Raw genomic sequence first — 25,918 nt, 5'->3', positions numbered from 1 at the left:
TATTATGACATTGCAACTGCATCACCACCAGATTCTGTAGTGGTGATGCAGTTGTAATAGCCATGAGTGACCAGTATGGCTATATTTAAATTAATTAATTAATAGCTCTGGGGACACAGATTTGACAGAGCAGATGTCCAAGTAGCTTAATTGGTAACACAACTTCATGGCAAGCAGCAGTTGCAGATTTGAGTCCCACTTTGGGCTAATTCTTTCTTCAAGAATATTCTAAATTAAAAATTAGATTTGTTTATAATTATTAAATTTATCAAGAGATGGTATACTAACTGCCTACTTCTATCCAAATTATTTTGTTTTGGATTATTAATTAAGTGTGAATAAGCCTCATAAAAATCTAACAGAATGTTTGGTAATTCCACTAGTTTCAATTTACATGTTCAGAGAGATGGGAATTCTCTTTCTGCACTATATCTAAACTTTATATATATGTATTATATCTAAGTCCCTATATCAAGAAATCTATAAAGAATTAAATAGAAACAAAAGACAAGCTTTGAGAATGAATTAGATCATCAATGTCTTTGGTAAAAAAAATTTGGAATCAAATAAATTAGTAATAGAAGTGATGCAAGATTTTCAACTAAAGAATGAAAGAAAAATTGTTTCTTTATTAACAACCAGAGACACAATAAAAGTCCATCTTCATTAATCTTTATATCTTATGTTTATATACATACACACATGCATGTATATATACATAAATAAATAAATAAACAAAATATTTAAAGATTATTTTTTATACAAATGTGATAAATACAAAATTAAACCATTCATTTTATATTGGTGAATAAAAACTTCAATATTGAATCCTATCCTTCCACTTTCCTTATAAATGTTAGACTTGTTTACAATCTGTCATGTAAATTCATGGTTAGGTGTATTTTGTTTTGGAAGGAAAATATTCTATCAATTCAAAACTACAATTTCTTTTGAATTCCAGAATCTAATTCTGGAATTATTTGCAAATTTATAATTTTGTGTTTTAACACAAATTGATGAAGAAAACTATATATAAGCATCCATTTTCTTGAATTTGTGTAATTTCTATAATGGATTTTTTTTATTAATAACTTACCTAATTCTAAAAATTCATCAATTTTTTTATTTAACTGTTGATATATATGAGCTTCAGCATCAGCTCTTGCATCCTAAATGATAAAACACACTTTTTATTTTTTAAACATCAATTAAAACCATTTTAAAATATAATGTGAATTGTAATTAATCTACCTTAAACATAGATCGACTCTGGAGTTTAGCTAAATGAGAACTATCACTTGTAGAACTATAAAAAGTTCTTTAACATATAAGACAAAATATATAACTAAAAATATAAAATCTCAATATAAAAAATTTAAAAATATAATAGATAATCTGTAAATATACATTTTTGCCCATTTTCAATTATTAATAGGAATAGAAAATTAATAATAATTGTGTATTGCAAAACATAAAATAACAACAACCTTGTGGAAATATGGATCTGTATTTTGTTTCTGGAAAAAATTAGAATAAACAAAATAGCAACTGCCTAAATTGTCTATTCATGAAAATATTTTTACCAATTTTGAAGATATGATTTTCTATATAGAACCATATGTTAGAATGACTTCAAAATTGGTAATTTTGTGTACTTAATCCTTAATTTATACAGTACTGGAATAGCATGATTTCAGTTTAACAGAATCAAAAAATTTGGAAAGATTTAATTTGATACAATAGAATTTTAGTTTAACATAATTTAAAAATTAACATTTGTATTTGCTATTATGACATTGCAACTGCATCACCACCAGATTCTGTAGTGGTGATGCAGTTGAAATAGCCATGAGTGACCAGTATGGCTATATTTAAATTAATTAATTAATAGCTCTGGGGACACAGATTTGACAGAGCAGATGTCCAAGTAGCTTAATTGGTAACACAACTTCATGGCAAGCAGCAGTTGCAGATTTGAGTCCCACTTTGGGCTAATTCTTTCTTCAAGAATATTCTAAATTAAAAATTAGATTTGTTTATAATTATTAAATTTATCAAGAGATGGTATACTAACTGCCTACTTCTATCCAAATTATTTTGTTTTGGATTATTAATTAAGTGTGAATAAGCCTCATAAAAATCTAACAGAATGTTTGGTAATTCCACTAGTTTCAATTTACATGTTCAGAGAGATGGGAATTCTCTTTCTGCACTATATCTAAACTTTATATATATGTATTATATCTAAGTCCCTATATCAAGAAATCTATAAAGAATTAAATAGAAACAAAAGACAAGCTTTGAGAATGAATTAGATCATCAATGTCTTTGGTAAAAAAAATTTGGAATCAAATAAATTAGTAATAGAAGTGATGCAAGATTTTCAACTAAAGAATGAAAGAAAAATTGTTTCTTTATTAACAACCAGAGACACAATAAAAGTCCATCTTCATTAATCTTTATATCTTATGTTTATATACATACACACATGCATGTATATATACATAAATAAATAAATAAACAAAATATTTAAAGATTATTTTTTATACAAATGTGATAAATACAAAATTAAACCATTCATTTTATATTGGTGAATAAAAACTTCAATATTGAATCCTATCCTTCCACTTTCCTTATAAATGTTAGACTTGTTTACAATCTGTCATGTAAATTCATGGTTAGGTGTATTTTGTTTTGGAAGGAAAATATTCTATCAATTCAAAACTACAATTTCTTTTGAATTCCAGAATCTAATTCTGGAATTATTTGCAAATTTATAATTTTGTGTTTTAACACAAATTGATGAAGAAAACTATATATAAGCATCCATTTTCTTGAATTTGTGTAATTTCTATAATGGATTTTTTTATTAATAACTTACCTAATTCTAAAAATTCATCAATTTTTTTATTTAACTGTTGATATATATGAGCTTCAGCATCAGCTCTTGCATCCTAAATGATAAAACACACTTTTTATTTTTTAAACATCAATTAAAACCATTTTAAAATATAATGTGAATTGTAATTAATCTACCTTAAACATAGATCGACTCTGGAGTTTAGCTAAATGAGAACTATCACTTGTAGAACTATAATAATAATAATAATAATGAAAAAAATCAAATATAAAAAATTGAGAAAGTATTAAATATAAATAAATAAATAAATAATCAGATTTGTTTATAATTATTAAATTTATCAAGAGATGGTATACTAACTGCCTACTTCTATCCAAATTATTTTGTTTTGGATTATTAATTAAGTGTGAATAAGCCTCATAAAAATCTAACAGAATGTTTGGTAATTCCACTAGTTTCAATTTACATGTTCAGAGAGATGGGAATTCTCTTTCTGCACTATATCTAAACTTTATATATATGTATTATATCTAAGTCCCTATATCAAGAAATCTATAAAGAATTAAATAGAAACAAAAGACAAGCTTTGAGAATGAATTAGATCATCAATGTCTTTGGTAAAAAAAATTTGGAATCAAATAAATTAGTAATAGAAGTGATGCAAGATTTTCAACTAAAGAATGAAAGAAAAATTGTTTCTTTATTAACAACCAGAGACACAATAAAAGTCCATCTTCATTAATCTTTATATCTTATGTTTATATACATACACACATGCATGTATATATACATAAATAAATAAATAAACAAAATATTTAAAGATTATTTTTTATACAAATGTGATAAATACAAAATTAAACCATTCATTTTATATTGGTGAATAAAAACTTCAATATTGAATCCTATCCTTCCACTTTCCTTATAAATGTTAGACTTGTTTACAATCTGTCATGTAAATTCATGGTTAGGTGTATTTTGTTTTGGAAGGAAAATATTCTATCAATTCAAAACTACAATTTCTTTTGAATTCCAGAATCTAATTCTGGAATTATTTGCAAATTTATAATTTTGTGTTTTAACACAAATTGATGAAGAAAACTATATATAAGCATCCATTTTCTTGAATTTGTGTAATTTCTATAATGGATTTTTTTTATTAATAACTTACCTAATTCTAAAAATTCATCAATTTTTTTATTTAACTGTTGATATATATGAGCTTCAGCATCAGCTCTTGCATCCTAAATGATAAAACACACTTTTTATTTTTTAAACATCAATTAAAACCATTTTAAAATATAATGTGAATTGTAATTAATCTACCTTAAACATAGATCGACTCTGGAGTTTAGCTAAATGAGAACTATCACTTGTAGAACTATAATAATAATAATAATAATGAAAAAAATCAAATATAAAAAATTGAGAAAGTATTAAATATAAATAAATAAATTATTATTATATTTATCTTACCCCGTAATATTGGAAATAAAAGCTTCCAAATATACACTAGCACCTTCTAAATAATTAGTATTTATCATAATTTGAATGAGCTATATAAAGAAAATGTCGATATATATTTTGCATTGAATTACATCATTGGATTAATGTTGTAAAAACTAACCTGAAGAAGACCTAATGTGGGCTTTTTTATTAATGTTGACAGACAATCACTTAACGTTTCTGTCAATAACATATTTGTAGATTTTCGAACCATATCTTCTATTTCTGTCTGGCTAAGATTAACATTTCAAGAATGATTTTTAGAATTTGTTTCAATCAGTTTAATTAAATATTTTATAGTAATTGTTAAACATAAACTTTTAATTAGTTTTAATAAGAATTAATGTATATTTTACACTTTTTTACTAAATGTAAGCATTTTGTCAAATTCACTTATATATTTTAAATTTGGAATTTGAAAATTGTTCAAAACTGCATTCTAATTTTGAAATTAATTAAGAAACCAATTGAAATATTTTTTTAATAAAAAAAATTGCTTACAAAAAGATTGTATAATTCATTTGTTGTAAATGTAATAGCTTTTTCATTTTAAATATTAATGGCATTTCTTAATTAGAAAAAGAAAACAAACTCTCTCTAACCTTAAGTGTAAATCTTCAGAAAATTTAAGACAGGTATATATAAATTCTTTAACTTGACCATACACTTTAGGTACAAATAAAGAAAATGGAAATTTCTTCGGAAAAGGAGCCTAATAACAAAAATGTTTTCAGTAAAAGATTTAATTTGTTTTAAATTAAATATTAAATATTTAATTTATACCTTGCTTAAAGCTTCATCGTTATAAGGGAAGACTTGAGTAACATTATCAAAATCAGTTTGATTTTCTACTTGAATTGGATGATAATTATCTTCTTCAAAAATCTCATGAAATACTTGAACCCACTGTTTCATTAAAATCTTATTATACTGATCCCTAATTTCTAATAGGAGATCAAATAATTGCCCAACATGATAACCATAACTCTGAAATGGAATGAATTAATTGACAAATACAAATCAAGCAAATTATATAATAATCAAAATGAAAAACTTTATAATAATGCAATTCTTACTTGAAGAGTAGAGCTAAAAAGAAGAATAAGCCTCTTGATTTTTAACATTAAATTGGGATCAGAACAGTATGCCTATAAAAGATTAATGTCAATCAAATTATATATATTTTTATAGAAAGAAGACCATTCAAATTATATATGTATAAATAAATTAAAGAAAATTGTAATTATATCTGTAACACAGTTGCATTCAAGGAATGTCAAATTTAGGTGATTACATGAATAAGAGTTATTAAGTTAAATACATTTTATAAAAAATATTTTGATTGGTCTTTGTTGATTTCAAGTCAGGCATTTTATAGAAAAAAAAAAAAAAGTACTCACAGAATGAGTTCTTAAGGAAGCAATGATGGTAGAAAGTGCGTTTTTCCAAACTTCATCTAAATANTTGTTTTGGTTTTGTTTTAAAAAGATTTAACTGTGTTAAGAGGAAAGAACTATAAACCAAGAAACAGAAAACAAAGATTTAAAGTAATTTTTGCATCATATTTTAGTTCAAGTTTAAGTATTGCATAACAATATCAAATCAATATAAAAACAAATTCTTAATAACAAAAAAATACAGAATCTGAATTAAACTCTACAATCATATAATTTCATGACATTTCTTTAAATAATTTATTAACTTCAAACATGTAGTTCAAAATGATAATTATCATAATTTATAATACTTAAAACAGTAAGTTAGCATATCTATACTAAATCTTCAAATTATATATGTATAAATAAATTAAAGAAAATTGTAATTATATCTGTAACACAGTTGCATTCAAGGAATGTCAAATTTAGGTGATTACATGAATAAGAGTTATTAAGTTAAATACATTTTATAAAAAATATTTTGATTGGTCTTTGTTGATTTCAAGTCAGGCATTTTATAGAAAAAAAAAAAAAAGTACTCACAGAATGAGTTCTTAAGGAAGCAATGATGGTAGAAAGTGCGTTTTTCCAAACTTCATCTAAATATGTTCTATTTACAAGACCATTAGCTGTATTTAAAATATGATCTTCTACTACAAAAAAGCTGAAAAAAAAATATTATATTAAGTAAAAATTAATTAAACTACCAAAAAATATGGCATAAATAGTATAACCTGTCCTTTATTAATAAGAAATCATTAAACATGTATTTAAAAATTACACTTTAAAATCATGTTTCAATAAAATTTTTAATTTTAAAATCTTAACACGGTTTACTTGGTTATTATAAAAAAGAAAAAGTAATTATTAATATGATTTTTTAAGATTTTAAAAGCTATTTTAAATTCTAAACTACAAATTCTAACCATAAAGATAGAAAAATTAATCAAACTATAGTTTGCTATTAAAAAATGAATTTATTCTTTTAATTAATTAATATAAATTTGTAATATTTTATTAATTATCAAATATACGATAATTAACAAAGAAAATAAAATACACTACAGTCAACTAATGTTCATATGAATCACTAGGGAAACAGTAGTTAGTTCACTTTATTAAAAGTTCATATTAATTATTTTTAGGGTCAAGGTCAAGATTATATAGTTTACAAAGTTAAGGATTAATAGGTGATCAAAATTTCTAAATTATAATATTTTGAATTAATTTACTAAAGTTAAATAAAATAAAATTTATTTACAAACATAAATTAATGATCTAAATTATTTTGAAATCAAACNTTCAATCTCCTCGTGACGAATGTGGAGTTTGTTTCTTCAGTTCTTCAAAAATTTCTCTAGCTTTCTCTTGAATGATAGTCATACTAGTTACATCTTTTTTCATTTCCCTTTCTTTTATCCAAATTAAAAGCAATCTCTCTATTTTTTCATGGATGAAACATCTTTGTTTCTCAGATGTGATTTTCGTTACTCCTTTAGCTCTTTGAGTCTTCTTGATTATATCTTTCTTAGCTAAGATTGTGCCTACTGTAGACCTGTTCAAGCCATATTGCCTAGCAGCATCAGACATGTTCTGCCCACTCTCTGGCTATTATCTCTTGCTTGATTTCTATGGTGAGCACAGTTCTTGACACTCTACTCTTTTTATGCTCCATAATATTATCAATTTCTGTTTGAAATAAAAAGTTCAGAAAAGCACACTCAAAAATTAAGAGAACAGAAATTAATGCATGAAAGAATTATGTAAATGTGAGGCCCGAATGTAATTTGAAATTTTGGTGTTAAAACTTTAATGAATACCTGATAGGACTGTTAAACTCTCACTTTTAGAAAATAAAAACCAATGCAAAACTTATGGAGTGCCTAACAGTCTTGTGAAGACTATAAACAAATCATTTGTCAAAAAAGTAAACAAAAAGCTGGAATTACAATGGAGAGTTTCAAAGTTTGGGGAAACACTATCCAATCAGTATCGGGTTGAGCGTCAATGTTGATGTCTCCTGCGCTCTGAAAGGTTTCGAATTGTTACCTGAAGACAGGAGAAAATCAATCGTATTCTTTATTTTCTGTTGCTTCTTTTTATGTTTGTTCAGTGAAGTGTTCGTTGTCCAATCATAAAAATCTTTCGCGAAAGTGTTTGTTATCCGATTTGTTCGTTAACCAATCACCCACTGTATTTTAAAAGTTAAAATTTGTATGGAATGTTCTATTTGTGAAACATTTTCTAAAAATGGATTTAAAAACCTGACGATGGCCTATTCAAGTAGGTTGAAAACATTTGTTAATAAAAAATTCCCTCAGAAAATGGACAGGTGTTGTAGTAAGTTTGTAATTTTAAAGGTAACTTTATGAATATATCTTACTAAAATTTATTTATCTTTTATTTTTTGTAATATAATTGAAGTTTGTACCTAAATAAATAAATAAATAAATAAATAAAAATATACATTCAAAATTTCTTTTCAAGGAAAATTATGTAAATGTTAAAATATTATAGCTTATATCATAATTTATAATTTTTTAGAAAACAAATTTTTATTAACATAAATAAATAATAATGTATAATGCTTCATAATGTTAATTTAACTTTTACAAAGCAGCAAAAGATATGCCTGAAACTATCTGGGACAAAAATAACAAACAAAAAAGAAAACCATATTAATAACCATCTCATAAAAGTAATATTATGAGCTTAGAAAATGAAATGCTATTTTTGTTTTTGTTTTTGTTTTCTTTTAAAAAGATTTAACTGTGTTAAGAGGAAAGAACTATAAACCAAGAAACAGAAAACAAAGATTTAAAGTAATTTTTGCATCATATTTTAGTTCAAGTTTAAGTATTGCATAACAATATCAAATCAATATAAAAACAAATTCTTAATAACAAAAAAATACAGAATCTGAATTAAACTCTACAATCATATAATTTCATGACATTTCTTTAAATAATTTATTAACTTCAAACATGTAGTTCAAAATGATAATTATCATAATTTATAATACTTAAAACAGTAAGTTAGCATATCTATACTAAATCTTAACAATAAAAAAAATAATATTTTCTGAATTGCAATAAATTTATAAAAATTAATAGTTTTACAGCCAGTTAACTCAATTGCAATTTTTTTTACTGTAATTTATATTCTTCCTTTTTTAAATCAGATGAAAATGGCAAAAATGCAAAGCAAGTAAAATATCTTAATGCTTATATCTATTGATCTATTACTCAAAATATTACTTACAATTTTTAGTTTAAAATGCTTTAAAAGTGTTTTGATGATTAATTGCATGATTCAATTTATATGTATCAAATTTTTTGGTCAAATTTTACCTACATGCACCATCATGGCCGCAGTCGCGACTATTCATGCTCCTGACTGACTCCTCCCAGAGGGGAGCTGCTGAGTGTATAACATCACTAGTTATTGATACATGTGTTCAAGAACTACCATGAATCAATAACAGGTAACCCCCGTATAACACGGGAGTTACGTTCTAAAAAATTGCCATGTTATGCAAATCTGTGTTATACGAAACAAAGAACTAGTGCGAAAAGGGGGGGTTAGGTTCCAAAAATAAAAAAGCATGCTGTTAAATCCTTATTTAAATTGGATTTATTATTCATTTTTTTCATAGGTAAAATACTTATTTATTATTTAAGTAAATATTTTACCAGAGGATTATTCATCCTATATGATGATCTCAGCATGAGCATTATCAACTGGTAACAGTTTTTGGGTGTGTTCAATAATAGCGGTCACTCTGCTGTTTGTAGGCATTTAGAAACAATGGTGAAATAAAGACGGTGGTGCCCGAACTATCGATAGTATCGTGATGGAGGAATCTATAATTCTAAAATAAGCTTTTAGAGGCAAAAGAAAGGTCCCAATTGTAAAATATAACCATTAAATGGATTATTTGTTGAAAGAGCATTCAAAGTAGCCATGAAAACAATTAGAATGCTCGTGCAGAGTTATGTGAAAGTATAAAAGAATACAACCTTTATTACATTTCATGTTGTACGAGGGTTTTACCCAATTCCCGAACAGTGTTATAAAACCACCGTGTTATACAGGGGATGTTCCCAATTCTCGAACCATGCTAGAGTGAATCCATGCTATAGAAGTGCTGTGTTATAGAGGGGTTACCTGTAGTACATTATACACTCAGCGTCTCCCCTCCAGGAAGAGTCAGTTGGGAGCACAAACAGTCGCAACCACTGCCATGATGGTGCACATACGTAAAATTTAACCAAATTTTTTTTTATGAATCTGGATATATTTAATTATATTCAATTTAATCTTTTGATCTTAAACTCAGCTAACATTAAATTGTACAATTTTACAATTCAAAATATATAAAAACATATTATATTACTTACCCTACTATTCCACAGAAATATTCTTTATAACCATCAATAGTTTCATGCTAAAAAGAAAATACATAGAAATATATTTAATAAAAATTAAAGGAACACTTATTTAATTTACATTTAATAAAACAAATTCTTTATTAACTTCAATAAATGATTAATTATAGTTTATACAATTTAAATTTTCATAAACTAGTAATGATTTTCTATGAAGTATTGATTTTTTTAAAAAATTCTAATAAAAACTTATAATTATATAATGTTGTCATGATTGAATAACCAAAAACATAACCTATCAATTTAATATTCTTTAACATTGAGAATACATTGAGTGGATGTGCAGAAATATAATACCCACAAATCCACTCACTGGTTTTGCAGGAACAACGTTGGAAGCTTTACACACAAAACTAAGAGTCTCTTCATTCACACTTAGCTGTCATTTCTTTTCAGGTCACCAACACTATCATCTTTTCAAACTTTATGTCATCAATCTTTAATGCTTTTCACATCTAGTGGTCCGTGTCCATACTCTATTTTGAACTTGTTATTCATACTTTACAAAATCATTGAACCACAATCAATGATTGTTTCTTTAAACACACAGCACATTGAACTTTCTCCTGCAAAGATGCTATTTTGATACTGGTGATTGCAGTGCCACCTATTCAGTATGTACAATATTAAAGCAAAAAAAAAAAAAATCAAACAAAATGAGGAAGAGAGAGTATTTATTGTTTAAGTGTGTAGTAGTATATCAGAATTGTTTAAACAAAACAATGATAAAAGAAATTCATAATTTTTTTCCTGTTGAAGATTGTTTGAAAAAGTAGATGATCTTTTTTGGTGCTAAAAGAGTAAAAAAAAAGGAGAAAATTTTGTTGTAAAGTAATCAAACCTGGCATCACCCTATAAACTCCAATATGGAAACTAGTATATGTTTGCTTTGAACTGCATCCATTTAAAGGGGTGGATGTCCTTAAACTTTAACCCCTATTTTCAGAGCATAGTAGAATTAACCACTAAAAGCAGATGTTTGAATTGCTCTACAATTAAAGGTTGAACCCATCTTTGATTACTAGGAGAAGAAAGTTATTCTACTTTGAGTAGAATAATTTTTTACAGCACCACTTTGCTTTTTACATTTTTCAATATGAATTAAAAACACAGTTATTCCTTGGGGTAGTGAAACTAATTTACTGTCCAGTTTAAGAATTCTAGTAAAATTTTTGTTCACTTTAATGTGTGAAAATTAATGTTATAACAATGGTGTTTTGCCAAGATGATGACAAAATTTGCATTAATGTGAGAATTCACTTTATCAATGTTCACTTTAAGTGACTTGACTATATAGGCCAATTTAGAACTATTTTTAAACTAATTTACACTATTTTTAAACCTTTCATTTTAAGTAATATATTAATGTAATTTCATATCATAATATTGATTCCTAAATGAGCAATAGGACAGATATTGTTGAGTTATTCAAGAATGAGATTTATTTATTCACCATAACAATTTTTAAAATATATTTTAATTGCATTAATATTTAATATTAATAAATAAATAAATAATTATAACATTTAATTAAATATTAATTAATATTTTACAAGTAAGAATTTCATTTAAAATAATTCCTGTTTATAATAAATAAATAAATAAAAATATACATTCAAAATTTCTTTTCAAGGAAAATTATGTAAATGTTAAAATATTATAGCTTATATCATAATTTATAATTTTTTAGAAAACAAATTTTTATTAACATAAATAAATAATAATGTATAATGCTTCATAATGTTAATTTAACTTTTACAAAGCAGCAAAAGATATGCCTGAAACTATCTGGGACAAAAATAACAAACAAAAAAGAAAACCATATTAATAACCATCTCATAAAAGTAATATTATGAGCTTAGAAAATGAAATGCTATTTTTGTTTTTGTTTTTGTTTTCTTTTAAAAAGATTTAACTGTGTTAAGAGGAAAGAACTATAAACCAAGAAACAGAAAACAAAGATTTAAAGTAATTTTTGCATCATATTTTAGTTCAAGTTTAAGTATTGCATAACAATATCAAATCAATATAAAAACAAATTCTTAATAACAAAAAAATACAGAATCTGAATTAAACTCTACAATCATATAATTTCATGACATTTCTTTAAATAATTTATTAACTTCAAACATGTAGTTCAAAATGATAATTATCATAATTTATAATACTTAAAACAGTAAGTTAGCATATCTATACTAAATCTTAACAATAAAAAAAATATTATTTTCTGAATTGCAATAAATTTATAAAAATTAATAGTTTTACAGCCAGTTAACTCAATTGCAATTTTTTTTACTGTAATTTATATTCTTCCTTTTTTAAATCAGATGAAAATGGCAAAAATGCAAAGCAAGTAAAATATCTTAATGCTTATATCTATTGATCTATTACTCAAAATATTACTTACAATTTTTAGTTTAAAATGCTTTAAAAGTGTTTTGATGATTAATTGCATGATTCAATTTATATGTATCAAATTTTTTGGTCAAATTTTACCTACATGCACCATCATGGCCGCAGTCGCGACTATTCATGCTCCCGACTGACTCCTCCCAGAGGGGAGCTGCTGAGTGTATAACATCACTAGTTATTGATACATGTGTTCAAGAACTACCATGAATCAATAACAGGTAACCCCCGTATAACACGGGAGTTACGTTCTAAAAAATTGCCATGTTATGCAAATCTGTGTTATACGAAACAAAGAACTAGTGCGAAAAGGGGGGGTTAGGTTCCAAAAATAAAAAAGCATGCTGTTAAATCCTTATTTAAATTGGATTTATTATTCATTTTTTTCATAGGTAAAATACTTATTTATTATTTAAGTAAATATTTTACCAGAGGATTATTCATCCTATATGATGATCTCAGCATGAGCATTATCAACTGGTAACAGTTTTTGGGTGTGTTCAATAATAGCGGTCACTCTGCTGTTTGTAGGCATTTAGAAACAATGGTGAAATAAAGACGGTGGTGCCCGAACTATCGATAGTATCGTGATGGAGGAATCTATAATTCTAAAATAAGCTTTTAGAGGCAAAAGAAAGGTCCCAATTGTAAAATATAACCATTAAATGGATTATTTGTTGAAAGAGCATTCAAAGTAGCCATGAAAACAATTAGAATGCTCGTGCAGAGTTATGTGAAAGTATAAAAGAATACAACCTTTATTACATTTCATGTTGTACGAGGGTTTTACCCAATTCCCGAACAGTGTTATAAAACCACCGTGTTATACAGGGGATGTTCCCAATTCTCGAACCATGCTAGAGTGAATCCATGCTATAGAAGTGCTGTGTTATAGAGGGGTTACCTGTAGTACATTATACACTCAGCGTCTCCCCTCCAGGAAGAGTCAGTTGGGAGCACAAACAGTCGCAACCACTGCCATGATGGTGCACATACGTAAAATTTAACCAAATTTTTTTTTATGAATCTGGATATATTTAATTATATTCAATTTAATCTTTTGATCTTAAACTCAGCTAACATTAAATTGTACAATTTTACAATTCAAAATATATAAAAACATATTATATTACTTACCCTACTATTCCACAGAAATATTCTTTATAACCATCAATAGTTTCATGCTAAAAAGAAAATACATAGAAATATATTTAATAAAAATTAAAGGAACACTTATTTAATTTACATTTAATAAAACAAATTCTTTATTAACTTCAATAAATGATTAATTATAGTTTATACAATTTAAATTTTCATAAACTAGTAATGATTTTCTATGAAGTATTGATTTTTTTAAAAAATTCTAATAAAAACTTATAATTATATAATGTTGTCATGATTGAATAACCAAAAACATAACCTATCAATTTAATATTCTTTAACATTGAGAATACATTGAGTGGATGTGCAGAAATATAATACCCACAAATCCACTCACTGGTTTTGCAGGAACAACGTTGGAAGCTTTACACACAAAACTAAGAGTCTCTTCATTCACACTTAGCTGTCATTTCTTTTCAGGTCACCAACACTATCATCTTTTCAAACTTTATGTCATCAATCTTTAATGCTTTTCACATCTAGTGGTCCGTGTCCATACTCTATTTTGAACTTGTTATTCATACTTTACAAAATCATTGAACCACAATCAATGATTGTTTCTTTAAACACACAGCACATTGAACTTTCTCCTGCAAAGATGCTATTTTGATACTGGTGATTGCAGTGCCACCTATTCAGTATGTACAATATTAAAGCAAAAAAAAAAAAAAACATACTACAAATCAGTCAAAATTATGCTACAAACTGCATGTTTTTATCTAACAATTTTTGTGCAATAAATGTTTGTAATCAGTGAAGATTTTATGATTATTCTGTATATAACATGGTAATGGTAATGGCAATGAGGATCATGACCATTATCTTTGGGGTGTGGGAGCTGATTTTGTCAACTGATACCAATAGTTCATACAAAATGCCACTCAAAAAAGCTTCTTTCCTCCCTCCATTCCTCATGCCTTCATTATTCTGCTGTATTTCTCTTAATTCCTAAAAATATATTATATTGTTTTTTGGTAGTGTAACTTTGCTATTCAGCAAAATTTACTGATATTGAGAACAAGATGTCTCCTCAAACTCCCTAACAGCTTCAGCCCTGGTGAGGACACACTATTAATTTATCATTGCAATTACACATTTATATTTATTTATTATTTCATTTCATAAAATAATTTAAAACTTTGTAAATGAAACAAAATGTTTAAATAATTTCCTCTAAATTTTTACAATGACAACAATGATGATAAAATCAATTTTAAAAAATTAAAAGAAAACTACTTTTAGCTACTTTTTTTTTACAAAATCAATTTACCATATTTGTTGGAGGCTGAAAGGCTAATCGAGCTTGATGTTTCCTTTGTTGCCTATAATACATTTCAAAAGTTTCACGTGCTCCCTAATAAAAAAAATTCAAACTTTTAATTATATCAATTTACTAGAAAAGTCTAAATATAATTTTTATATTTTAATTTTCCAGAAAAATTATTTATGCAAATTAGTAAAGACATTTTTCTCATAAAGAATTAATCCAAGAAAACATACCATGAAATACATTAATTTAAATAAAACTTACTAAAACTGAATATATGTGAAGACAGCGATAAACAGGAGAAAAATCAACTTTGTCTTGAGCACTTTCTTTTCCATCAAAATTTGAGCTATCTGCTTCTTCTTCTAATTCTGCTTCTACTTCTCCTGTAAAAGGATTTGGTGGTGGAGGTGCCTTGCGTTTCTTTTTTTTTCTTATTAGAACTACCTCTATATTCTGTTGTTCAGCTGTCTACAATTTAATATATAATATTTTTATTTCTGTCCGTAATTTTAATATTCTAGGATTAAAATGACATTAAAAAATATATACAGTAATACCCCGACTTACGCGAATCCGGAGTTACGCGATTTTCAAATCTCGTCGATTTGTCTTTTGTTTGAGCGCCACGCAACTCTTAATTATTCATTTCCCCCCACACTATTGTTTGGCTTACATGTTCGGACGTGTTCAACATATAGCTACAATTTATTTTGTGTTATTTGTATGTATTTATATGCAAAATTATACCCCGACTTACGCGAATTTGACTTACGCGGTTATCGCTCGGTCCCACCTATCACGTAAGTTCGGGGTATTACTGTAATAATAATAATAGAAAAAGTATCTTACATGTCTCATAGCTAATTCTCCAATACTTGCAGATTCTTCTCTAATGTTTTCCAAAAAGTCTTTCAAATCTGATATAGAAGCTTCTTTAATGTGCTCCCTGTGACGAGGTATTGTAGATCTCATAGTATGAGCAAATCGATACCTAGAAACTCTCGGAAGAAATGTATGTTCTAATTGTTCTAATGTCTTCAGAGCTGGATAATATCTGATAAAAAAAATAAGATAAATCTTTATATAAATGTACAATATTATATATTTTTTCTAAATTTATATACAAATTACATTCCTTTAAAATCAATATATATTGTGTAATAAGTCATGTTTCATTTAATTTTCTAATCCCAATGTAAATAAATTACAGAAATTCCACAATAAAATATGTTCCTAACAGCATGTTTCTAATTTCATAACATAAATAACTACAAACTGTTTTTTGCTTTAACTATTTAACTAAGTACAAACTATTTTTTGCTTCATTTTTGCAAACTATTTCATAACATTTAAATAAGTACAAACTAATTTCTATTAATATTTATTGAGATGTTTAAATAAAAACTCCATTTTTTAAGTAATTAAACATTCAAGTGATAACTTTTGTATATATATATATATAAATTGTTCAAATTAAATAATATCAGTTGTTATCCAATTAAAACATATTTAATATATTTAGGAAATAAAAAAATCTTATTTTTAAATTGTTTAAGGAACTTAAAAATTTATTTTAAAATGAGGACACTTCAATTTATGAGGATTCTTCAATAATGTCAAAAATGCCTGAAGATGAATGTCCCATTCAAAAATATTAGCACTTTCAATTTCCTTATGCAGTTTTCAAGATAATTTGTAAATTGGAATGTTAATTTGGAGCTATTTAAAATTATCATCATCAAATCAAATCAAATCTGATTTGAAAATTATTATTATTATGAAAGCTTATTCTAGAACTTATGTTAAAATAATCTTTATACCTTTTTTCTTTCATTTGTTGAGAAAGTTTTGCATACATTTCTAAAACAGGTTGACAGAGACCTAAACTTTCTATTGCACAAGCTATATTATACTGAACTTTTCTATATTTTATCAATTCCTCTGCTTTTTGTAAAACTTTTAAACTTGAATCTTGTACTTCTTTATCTGTTTGCAGTACTTCATTCTGTTAATGCAAAATATAGTTATTGTGACTTTATATTATTATTATGATAAATGATATAATAATAAAAATAATAATGATAAAAATTGATAGTTTGAGATCAGAAAACTTTATCTAAATCAATAAAAATCTCTCTCTCTAATATCACTAATTTAAAATACAGAAAATAATTAGATTAAAATACAATTTTTAAAAATTTGTTTATATTTAAAAATTGTATGTGTTTCTAATAGTATTTTAATAACTAAATGTAGATTCTATCAATAGAAATCTAATGTAAAATTTGGGGATAATGTTTCCATATTATCTCCAACTATGAGTAAATATAGTTAACTAAGCATAAAAAAAAAATACTTTTCAATTAAGCATAAACTTAATAGTTATTATCAAAGTTAAATAGGTCTAATAAACCAGAAAAATGTATTTAACATCATTATTTCAACTTTTGACTTATATATGATTTCTTAGGAGTATATTTAATTCATTAGTCTTTAATGTATCAAATATTTTCATATATTTCATCAATTATTTTGAGATGGAATATTTATTTCACATTATATAAATAATCATCATCATAATGACAACTGTTTGTTTACTTAAATTTTATATAATTCTACATGAATCAACAAAATGATACTTAGATAGAATCAAAAATAACAGGATAAAATATATAAAAATTGCATATGATGCAAATAAAATGCAATGCTATTGGATGTAAGCCACGCTACTGTTAGTTCCCCAGACATCCTGAGGCTATTTGCTTTTGCTAAAATCCACAAACCAGGCCAAAATTTATGTTCAATTGTAGATAAAGTTAGATTCCCTATGATTCTATTAGATAGAGAATACATCATGTGCTAGAAGAACACCTGAAAGGTTATCCTTACACCTTATCTGACCTGAATGATCTAATATCTAGGTTAAAGGCCATTAAACTAACAGGTGAAGAGTGCTTCATGGTATTAGACTTTGTGTCAATGTACTCCTCCATCAAGCTTGAACAGTGCTTTCGTATGTTAAGAAATTTCCTATTGCAATATACACATAATTCACATAAATATCATAAGCATATCCTTGACCTAGAACACTTACTATAGTTACTTATCCTCTTTCATTTTTAACCAGAATGCATAATTCAAACATTTACAGAACTGAGGAGTTCAGTAAATGGAGTTCTGATGTGTAGTGCCTGGGATTTATTTGAATTGGTCATCTGTTCATGAACAGCAAATCCTAACAAAATTTCTACCCACCATACTAATATACACTAGATATACTGATGATATTTTAATAATGTGGAAAACTAAGCCTAATATCAGGGAGCTAGTACATGCTTTTAACAACAACAGATATGGTTTAAGACTTAAGTTAGAACAGTCTAATCCATTACTTGGATCTAGAGATCAAACTATGCAATGGAAGGGTCTACACACAGGTTTATCATAATACCAACCTTTTTTCATTCCATCAAACTCTAATAACTTTAGAAGCTATAAAACAGCAGCATTTAAAATGCATATAAAGTATGCCCACACCCACACAATAAACATATAGCATATGAGATATACTTTATTAAAAACATAGCTACAAAGCATGGCTACAGTATGAAGCTCATCACCAAATTACTTTATATCTCGGCAGATAAGACGATAGTTGAATCATAAAAAAAGACCCCCCAAAATCCGGGGTCATCTTATAGGACAGATACAAAAACAAATTAGATTGAAATTTATATAAATTAAAACCATTATAAAAAGATAGACAAATCTTAATTATTTACTAGAAGTGAGGAGGGTATGTGCACAAAATAGAATAGTCCATATGACTTTTTGTGAATAGTCAAGGTCATTACCCGAATGCCGAATCAGTGCCAATGTTTGCAACAATTGCAAGGCAGTGCTGCCAGATGCAAGAAAACAAAATTTGTTCCTTCAAAAAATTACAAATAGGACATAATTCCATGTACACTATACAGTATTATTATTCAGATGATGATTGCTGATCTAAGCTAAATTCATAGGCTGTTGATAGTTTGGGGATCATCTTATAGGACAGATATATGCTAAAACTATAAAACTTCAACAAAAATTTATACCTCGTCTTATCTGCCAAGATATACAGTAGTTAGAAATATAAAAATGAATATAGTCAACAATACATGCATGGCTAAGCAGCTTATAATCCAAGATCAGACATACTTAATCCTAGAGTACAACACAAGGGAACACAAAGTATACTCTAGAATAGCTAGGGAGAAAAACAAAGATACTGCATATAAACAAAACCTATCAATCTTACATTTACTAACAAATGGAAATGACTCTATAGTAGGTCCTACTATAGATACAATTAATCCCTACTATAGTAATACGATTAAATAATACCAATACCACCAATTTACTGGTATTACTTTAATTATACAGCAACAAAGATGTAGCTGTGTGTAAACAGTGCTGTAGACAAATAAAAGCAACAAGTGAAAATACTAGTAGATTACATAGCCATCTTAAGAGCCAATACAAATTTAATCTATTGAAAATAAACAACCAAGAAATTACAGAAGTTTCCAACAAATCTGCTTTGACTGCAATTGATACACAATTAAAAATTACTTCTTTTTTCAAGAAGAAAATTGATGAATCTCTTGAAGCTGTACTTTCACAAATGACAGCAAAAGATGGAATTCCTTTTATAAAATTTGTACTTCTGAAGATTTGCAAATGTTACTAAAGAAAAGGCTATAAATCCAAAGACATTCCAAAATCACCAAACACTTGTAATGCAATACGCTGATAAAATTAAGCAAGAAGTATTGAATGAAATATTACAACTTAAACTTGAACTGCATATAGCTTAATAATAGATGAGTGAATATCTAGTAATATAAAAATCGTCATTATATTAATATTCATGGAAATGACAATAAATTTTGGAATCTTGGCTTGAGTCATATTCACGGATTTGCAATTGCTGAGGTATGTGCAGAATTAATAAAAAATAAATTTAAAAAATTTAATATCTCTTTCATTTATTTATTTATTTATAAATCTATTTATGTTATACAGACAATATTTAACACAAATATTGGCTGTATAACATCGGGCAGAGCTGTCATAATGAAGAAAACAATAAAATTAATTAATAAAAATCATCAGTTACGCCTCACATATGGACATAATTAATTATAAAAGGTCTTTATAATGTGAACAAAATAAATAAACAGTATGAAAATCAATATAATGCTAATTTACCACTGGCTACTGATTCTGATAATTCAGATATGGAAAATGAAGACAATGTCGAAAATTATGGTGAAACTTTTGAAGTAAACCAAGAATAAGATTTATTTGGAACCAAACTTGTTTTACAAAATTCAGAATTATATTTTTTAATAACAAAAATACAAAAAGTAGGAAGACTTTTTAGAAAATCCCCGACAAAAAATGATGATGACCTACAGAAATATGTGAGAGAGACCACAAGTAAAGAATTTTCTTTAATTTTAGATTGTAAGACTTGATGGAACATCCTATAAAGAATGCTAGAACAATTTTCATTTCTTAATGATGCTATTCAAAAAAGTCTGATAGATTTAAAATTAGACATAGTAATTCTAGTTCTTTGTTATTAAAATCTATCTAATATAATCTCAGCCTTGTAACCTATAAAGTTGGCCGTTGAAACACTATGCAGTGAAAATGGTAATTTATATGTAGCCAATGTTACATTAAAATTTATGCTAGATGAATTAAGTAGCCAAAACACATTTTTAAGCATTGAACTGAAAAAAGCTTTAATATGCTTTAATTAATAGCAAACAGAAAGACAAACTTACTATTCAGATGTGCTACACTACTTATCAGACTCTAATCTGAATATTTCAGAGAAGGAAAATTATGGAATTTTTTAATCTAAGCAGTAAAGCCACAATTATAAAAATGATTGCTGATGTTGTCGAAAGCATCTCATACAATAAAACAGACTCTGGTGATAATAATGACTTAAGTGGTTCGGATAATGAAATAAAACTCCAATGCCAACTGCTGGGTTATCTATGAAGAAAAAGCTTAATATGTTGATAAAACTAAAAACGAAGTACCTCAGGAAAAGTCAGTTATAAAATAAAAGAAAACCAAGGAGCTGAAACAGGTAATAAAAAAGAATTGGATTGTTTTCAACAAGAAAAAGTAAGGAAGAAGTACAGTACATTCAAATAGTTTTTGATTATTTAATGATCATCTGACCAACAAGTGTGGAAGCTGAGAGAGTATTTTCAGCAGCTGGATTGTTTTGCACCAATTAGGAGACAAAACTTTGGATAAGTTAAGCTTTTTGTGAATATACTTTATAAAAAATGTTAATTTATAAAAAAAAAATGTTTATTATATCTGTAGTAATCTTTGTATGCTTACATTTTAATATTGTAGTTTCTTTTATATTTTTTATTAATATTTTTATAAATTGGTTATTAAAAAATTTAAATATTGTTTTGTAATTAAAAAACTAAATGGAATATTTTATTAGTGTTTAAATGTTTACATTTATTACTATCCAATATTTTGTGTTTGAAATAAATGTAAAGCACAAACCAAAAATTGTTGTATTTATTACCTTTAACATGTTATTTTTCAGAAAAAATTTACCAGTATTCAAATTTTTATTTATCGAATTACTAGTAAATGAAAAAGTTGATAAATTTACAAACCCTACTCTATAGACAGCAGATGGGCTCCAAGTGTATATAAAATTCCACTAGATACCAAGTTTGAATGATGTCTTGACTATACTGACTCAACTAATAGATCATTAATAACCAGAATTAGGAAACATATGGATGACATCACAAAAATGAATTGTAACACTGCTTTGGTCCAATTTTCAAGTGAACCCAGGGTGTCCCTGTGTGGAGGTTAAGCTTCTAAGCTCCTTCAATGTACAACAGATAAGAATAACAAAAGCTATCAAAATTTATAAAGCAATACTCAAGACATTGCATTAATATTAATAGTAAAATAAGCATTAACCTATTGCAAGCATGGTAAGGAATGATATGTTACCTCTAACTATAGCAAATCTTAACACAACATTGTAAATTTTGTCATCTCAATCACTAGTTATTAATATGTGTGTTACCACATTTAAAATTTTTTCTAGTTTATCTCCAGTCGTATTATGGAAAGTTATAATAAAAATTTGTAAACTATGTCTATATCATGTTTCATCTTTACATATGTTACATTTTATTTTATTGAATGTGAATATTGTCATGTTATGTACAGAAAGTTCTTTTTTAAAAAGTTGTTCAAATAATAGCATTCAGTTTATGAAATACTTATAACAATCTGATAAAAGATCTCTAAAAGTGATTAAAAACATTTGTTTTTTTTTCAAATAAATGGAACCTGCTGCAACCAATATGGAAGATGCCTGTGAATGTTTTATTGCAATATGTTTCAGAATGAAATTCAATCAAAATAAAAACAACTTACATTTGATGAAATGTAATTAAATATTCAACTTCACCTAATAACTAAATCTAAACTCTAATGATGGAAATCTAACATTTGACATTGAAAATGTTACAGTAGACCCCCTATAACACGGGTTCCTATAATTACAATTCCTATACGACGGCGAAAAAATTGCGACGGTATCCGTACAAACCTGGTAAAAAAACTCCTATAATTCGGTAAAATGTCATCGGGCAGCCAAACTACTTTCCGCCGTCCAGCATCATGCTATGGAGAATTTAGGCAGGTGAATTGAGTTTACTATCATCTGTACAGTATTATATATAAATTAGGTACTGTACATATAATTATATATTAACTTAATTTATTGTAACTTTATTATAATTACATATATACTTTCTGCCGTCCAGCGCCACGCTATGAAGAGTTTAGGCAAGTAAGTTGTTTACTATCGTCTGTATAGTATGTAAATTAGGTACCATAAGTCGAATACAGTACTGTACTTTTATACATTTCTTGTGAAAGAAACATTTCTTATTCAACGGCCATAAAAATTATTTATATTAATGATGTCTCCAAAGTTCAACGAAGTTTTCGCAGAAAAATAACTTATCAGAAATCGCCCGCCGTTTGGTGCGCTGCTCCGCAACGAAAACAAGCTTGAGCAATGGCGACGTCGAACAATGCACACTCAGTAAGTAATCCTACAATTTTTTGTTTATAGTGTAGTTTATACGGATTATTCCCCCCAAAAAATATACATATTTTGGAAATGTTGAGTCGAATTAGTCTAGAATTGATTAATTTTATGGAAGAAAACCTTTCAAACAGCTGTAGTCCGTAAACTTCACACATGTCGGGCTGTGATTGGCAAGGACTCGTAAGAAATCGATTCATAAAGAACGGAACATATCTACCGTGTTATAGGGGGTCGACTGTATTTAACATTAAGAACAAAGAAGAAATTGCATAATAAATTTGAAAAAAAAAAAAAAAAGGTACCAAATACAGCATTTAAAAGCAGTTAAATAAATTCAATATAAATTACATATACAATATTTATAGTATCTAAAAAATTGATAAATTTACAATTTTTGATGCTAAATTGTTTAGTAATCTCATTTTTATTTGCCATTTCTAATTTGTCTCATGTAAGAATTTTTTATGACAGTGTGGAGAGTAATAAAGATGAGTAAAAAACAGTACATTATTTTAACTGAAAATTCAAAGTTTCTATTTTATTCTAAAAATTGTGTTTTTTGATGATTTTATATTTTATTTTAAGAAAAACAGCTTGAATTAGAAGTGAAAGTGTTAATCATAATCTTTTGACTATATAATTAACATTGAGAAGTATTATTTTATCCAAAATAGCTGATTATCTATTAAAATCTCATTTCTGCAATTTTTTAATTAATAAAGCATTTAAAGTAAATTTAAAAATAATGTAACTAAAATAGATTGTCAGAAAATTAAATATAACTTAAAAAATGTCATAAAATAACAAATTGCAAATTTACAATTTCTTAACTGTGTTACAAAAATAATTTTCAGATTGAGAAACTGATAGACTAGAACTAATGAGAGAAAAAGAATAAAAAAAAAATGTTTTTTTTTCATTCTCTTTTCATTTCTTTCTCCTATTTGTTATTCTATCTTTTACATTAAAGTAATTAAAATACTGAGATACTATTCCAGATATTCATCTTAAAAAATGCACAGGCATACTTTCTTTAAGATGCTTTGTTAATATGACATGTTTATTATTTTCAGGATTTGCTTAGTCTTAAAAGTGTTTTGAAATTTATTAATTATTTTTACTTATTCAAAAGTAAAATATTTTATTAGGCTTTTTATTAAACGGGTAATAAGTGCTAGCACCACTGCACATTTAATAAATGATAATGAGTATGTTTTCAGACTTTTATTGATACATACATTGGCAACGAAAAAAGCTGATTCGTTTTAAGATAATATTTACTTTATAACAGTAGTCTAAAACCTAACATACCAAATTAATGAATTATACCTGTATTATTTTAAAAATAATGTTGAAAATAATATAATCTTATATTAATTTGTAATGCTTGCAAATTAAACTGTATATTTAATAAATTGTCCCATGGTTGCTGTTAATTATATTATCAATAAAGATATAGAGAAAATTTTCAATATAATATTTATTTATTTATAATATAATAGTAATACGTTAAATATGTAAAATATGTAAAAAATTACCTTTAACTTTTGCGCCTGTGTTCTAACCTGTAGAAGTTCTCGAATAGAATCAATAAATCCCTGATAGTGAGCATTGCACATTCTTTCGATATCTTTATCATGATTTTTAATTCGGGCATCCAACCTGTCCATAAATTTTTGATGTTCGTCTCCATCATAGATCGCTCTTAAACAAAATGTAAGAATATTATAAACACAGAAAATAATATTAAATAAAAAATTATATATCTGATTACAACAAATATAACTTTATATATTATATTAATGAGATTTATTACTAGAATTACAGTAGTTGTAATACTCACAAAATATTATTAGAAATAGAACAGTCATTAAACAGATCATCTACCAGTAAACATTCCATTATTTACTTTTAATACATTTGTTAAACTGTGTATAATATTTGAAAACACATGAAATAAATATTCCAGAGGAAGTGTTTGATTGAAATGAAACAGGATAAGACTCACAAATAAACAGGAAGTCAAGCAAGACTGATTTTAGTTCTTAAGAATTTTGCATCAATTTTAAAACTAGATAAATATTTTTGCTGGGTCATTGTTACTTGTACTAAAAATGGAGGTTAGTAGCAAATTTTTATTTCATATTTTATTTTATTAAGAACAATTTATTAACATTTAATCCTTCATTAATACATTTAAAATATGTATTAATGAATATAAAATGTTAAATAATTTTACACTTTAAATTTTTTTTTTAAATTGCATTGATAACACAATTTTTAAGCCTATTAATAACTATTTTATTTTATAAATATTTACTAAATTAATAAACATAATGAAGAAAATAAATATAATATATGTTAATTATAAATTATAATAGTGTAGTAACTTAAAGGATCAAATTAACTATTACTTAAAATTAGTTATTTTGTAATAAATGCTAAGAAACGTAGCAAATACTTTAAAAGTATAAAAATTACTCAATTAAATAACCAGCTTTATTACATACAACTTGATAGATTCCATATTATCAAATTAATAAGTCTATCGTTTACTTCAGATATCAGTTTTACAGGTTTTCATGAGACAGATAAATTTCTTTACCATAATACTTGCAGTTTAAAGTCATTATATATTATTTTATATATTATTATTAT

At 26.1% G+C, this 25,918-nt stretch overlaps 1 protein-coding gene across 6 annotated transcripts in view; it reads right to left on the bottom strand.

The window, feature by feature from the left end:
- Positions 1-25,918, bottom strand: part of LOC111638464 (exocyst complex component 6B-like) — a 63,842-nt gene that overhangs the window by 11,409 nt on the left and 26,515 nt on the right. For 4 of the 6 annotated variants that reach the window (XM_023384187.1, XM_023384185.1, XM_023384188.1 and 1 more), the window contains exons 2-15: positions 24,799-24,964; positions 16,908-17,092; positions 15,937-16,141; positions 15,349-15,555; positions 15,088-15,171; positions 13,794-13,840; positions 6,343-6,463; positions 5,440-5,511; positions 5,147-5,350; positions 4,966-5,075; positions 4,485-4,596; positions 4,334-4,413; positions 4,184-4,238; positions 4,029-4,101 (exon numbers count right to left, since the gene is read on the bottom strand). In XM_023384187.1, coding sequence (XP_023239955.1) covers positions 4,029-4,101; positions 4,184-4,238; positions 4,334-4,413; positions 4,485-4,596; positions 4,966-5,075; positions 5,147-5,350; positions 5,440-5,511; positions 6,343-6,463; positions 13,794-13,840; positions 15,088-15,171; positions 15,349-15,555; positions 15,937-16,141; positions 16,908-17,092; positions 24,799-24,964 — 1,721 coding nt within the window. Of the gene's footprint in view, positions 1-4,028; positions 4,102-4,183; positions 4,239-4,333; positions 4,414-4,484; positions 4,597-4,965; positions 5,076-5,146; positions 5,351-5,439; positions 5,512-5,763; positions 5,820-6,342; positions 6,464-13,793; positions 13,841-15,087; positions 15,172-15,348; positions 15,556-15,936; positions 16,142-16,907; positions 17,093-24,798; positions 24,965-25,103; positions 25,313-25,918 lie in introns of those variants that run through there. The other 2 variants (XM_023384186.1, XM_023384189.1) reach the window with 2 other exon arrangements.

The sequence above is a fragment of the Centruroides sculpturatus genome, unplaced genomic scaffold (genome assembly GCF_000671375.1).
Source record: "Centruroides sculpturatus isolate CEXI.00-Female unplaced genomic scaffold, Cexi_2.0 scaffold1204, whole genome shotgun sequence".
Taxonomy (NCBI): domain Eukaryota; kingdom Metazoa; phylum Arthropoda; class Arachnida; order Scorpiones; family Buthidae; genus Centruroides; species Centruroides sculpturatus.
This window is presented reverse-complemented; position numbering and strand designations above follow the sequence as displayed.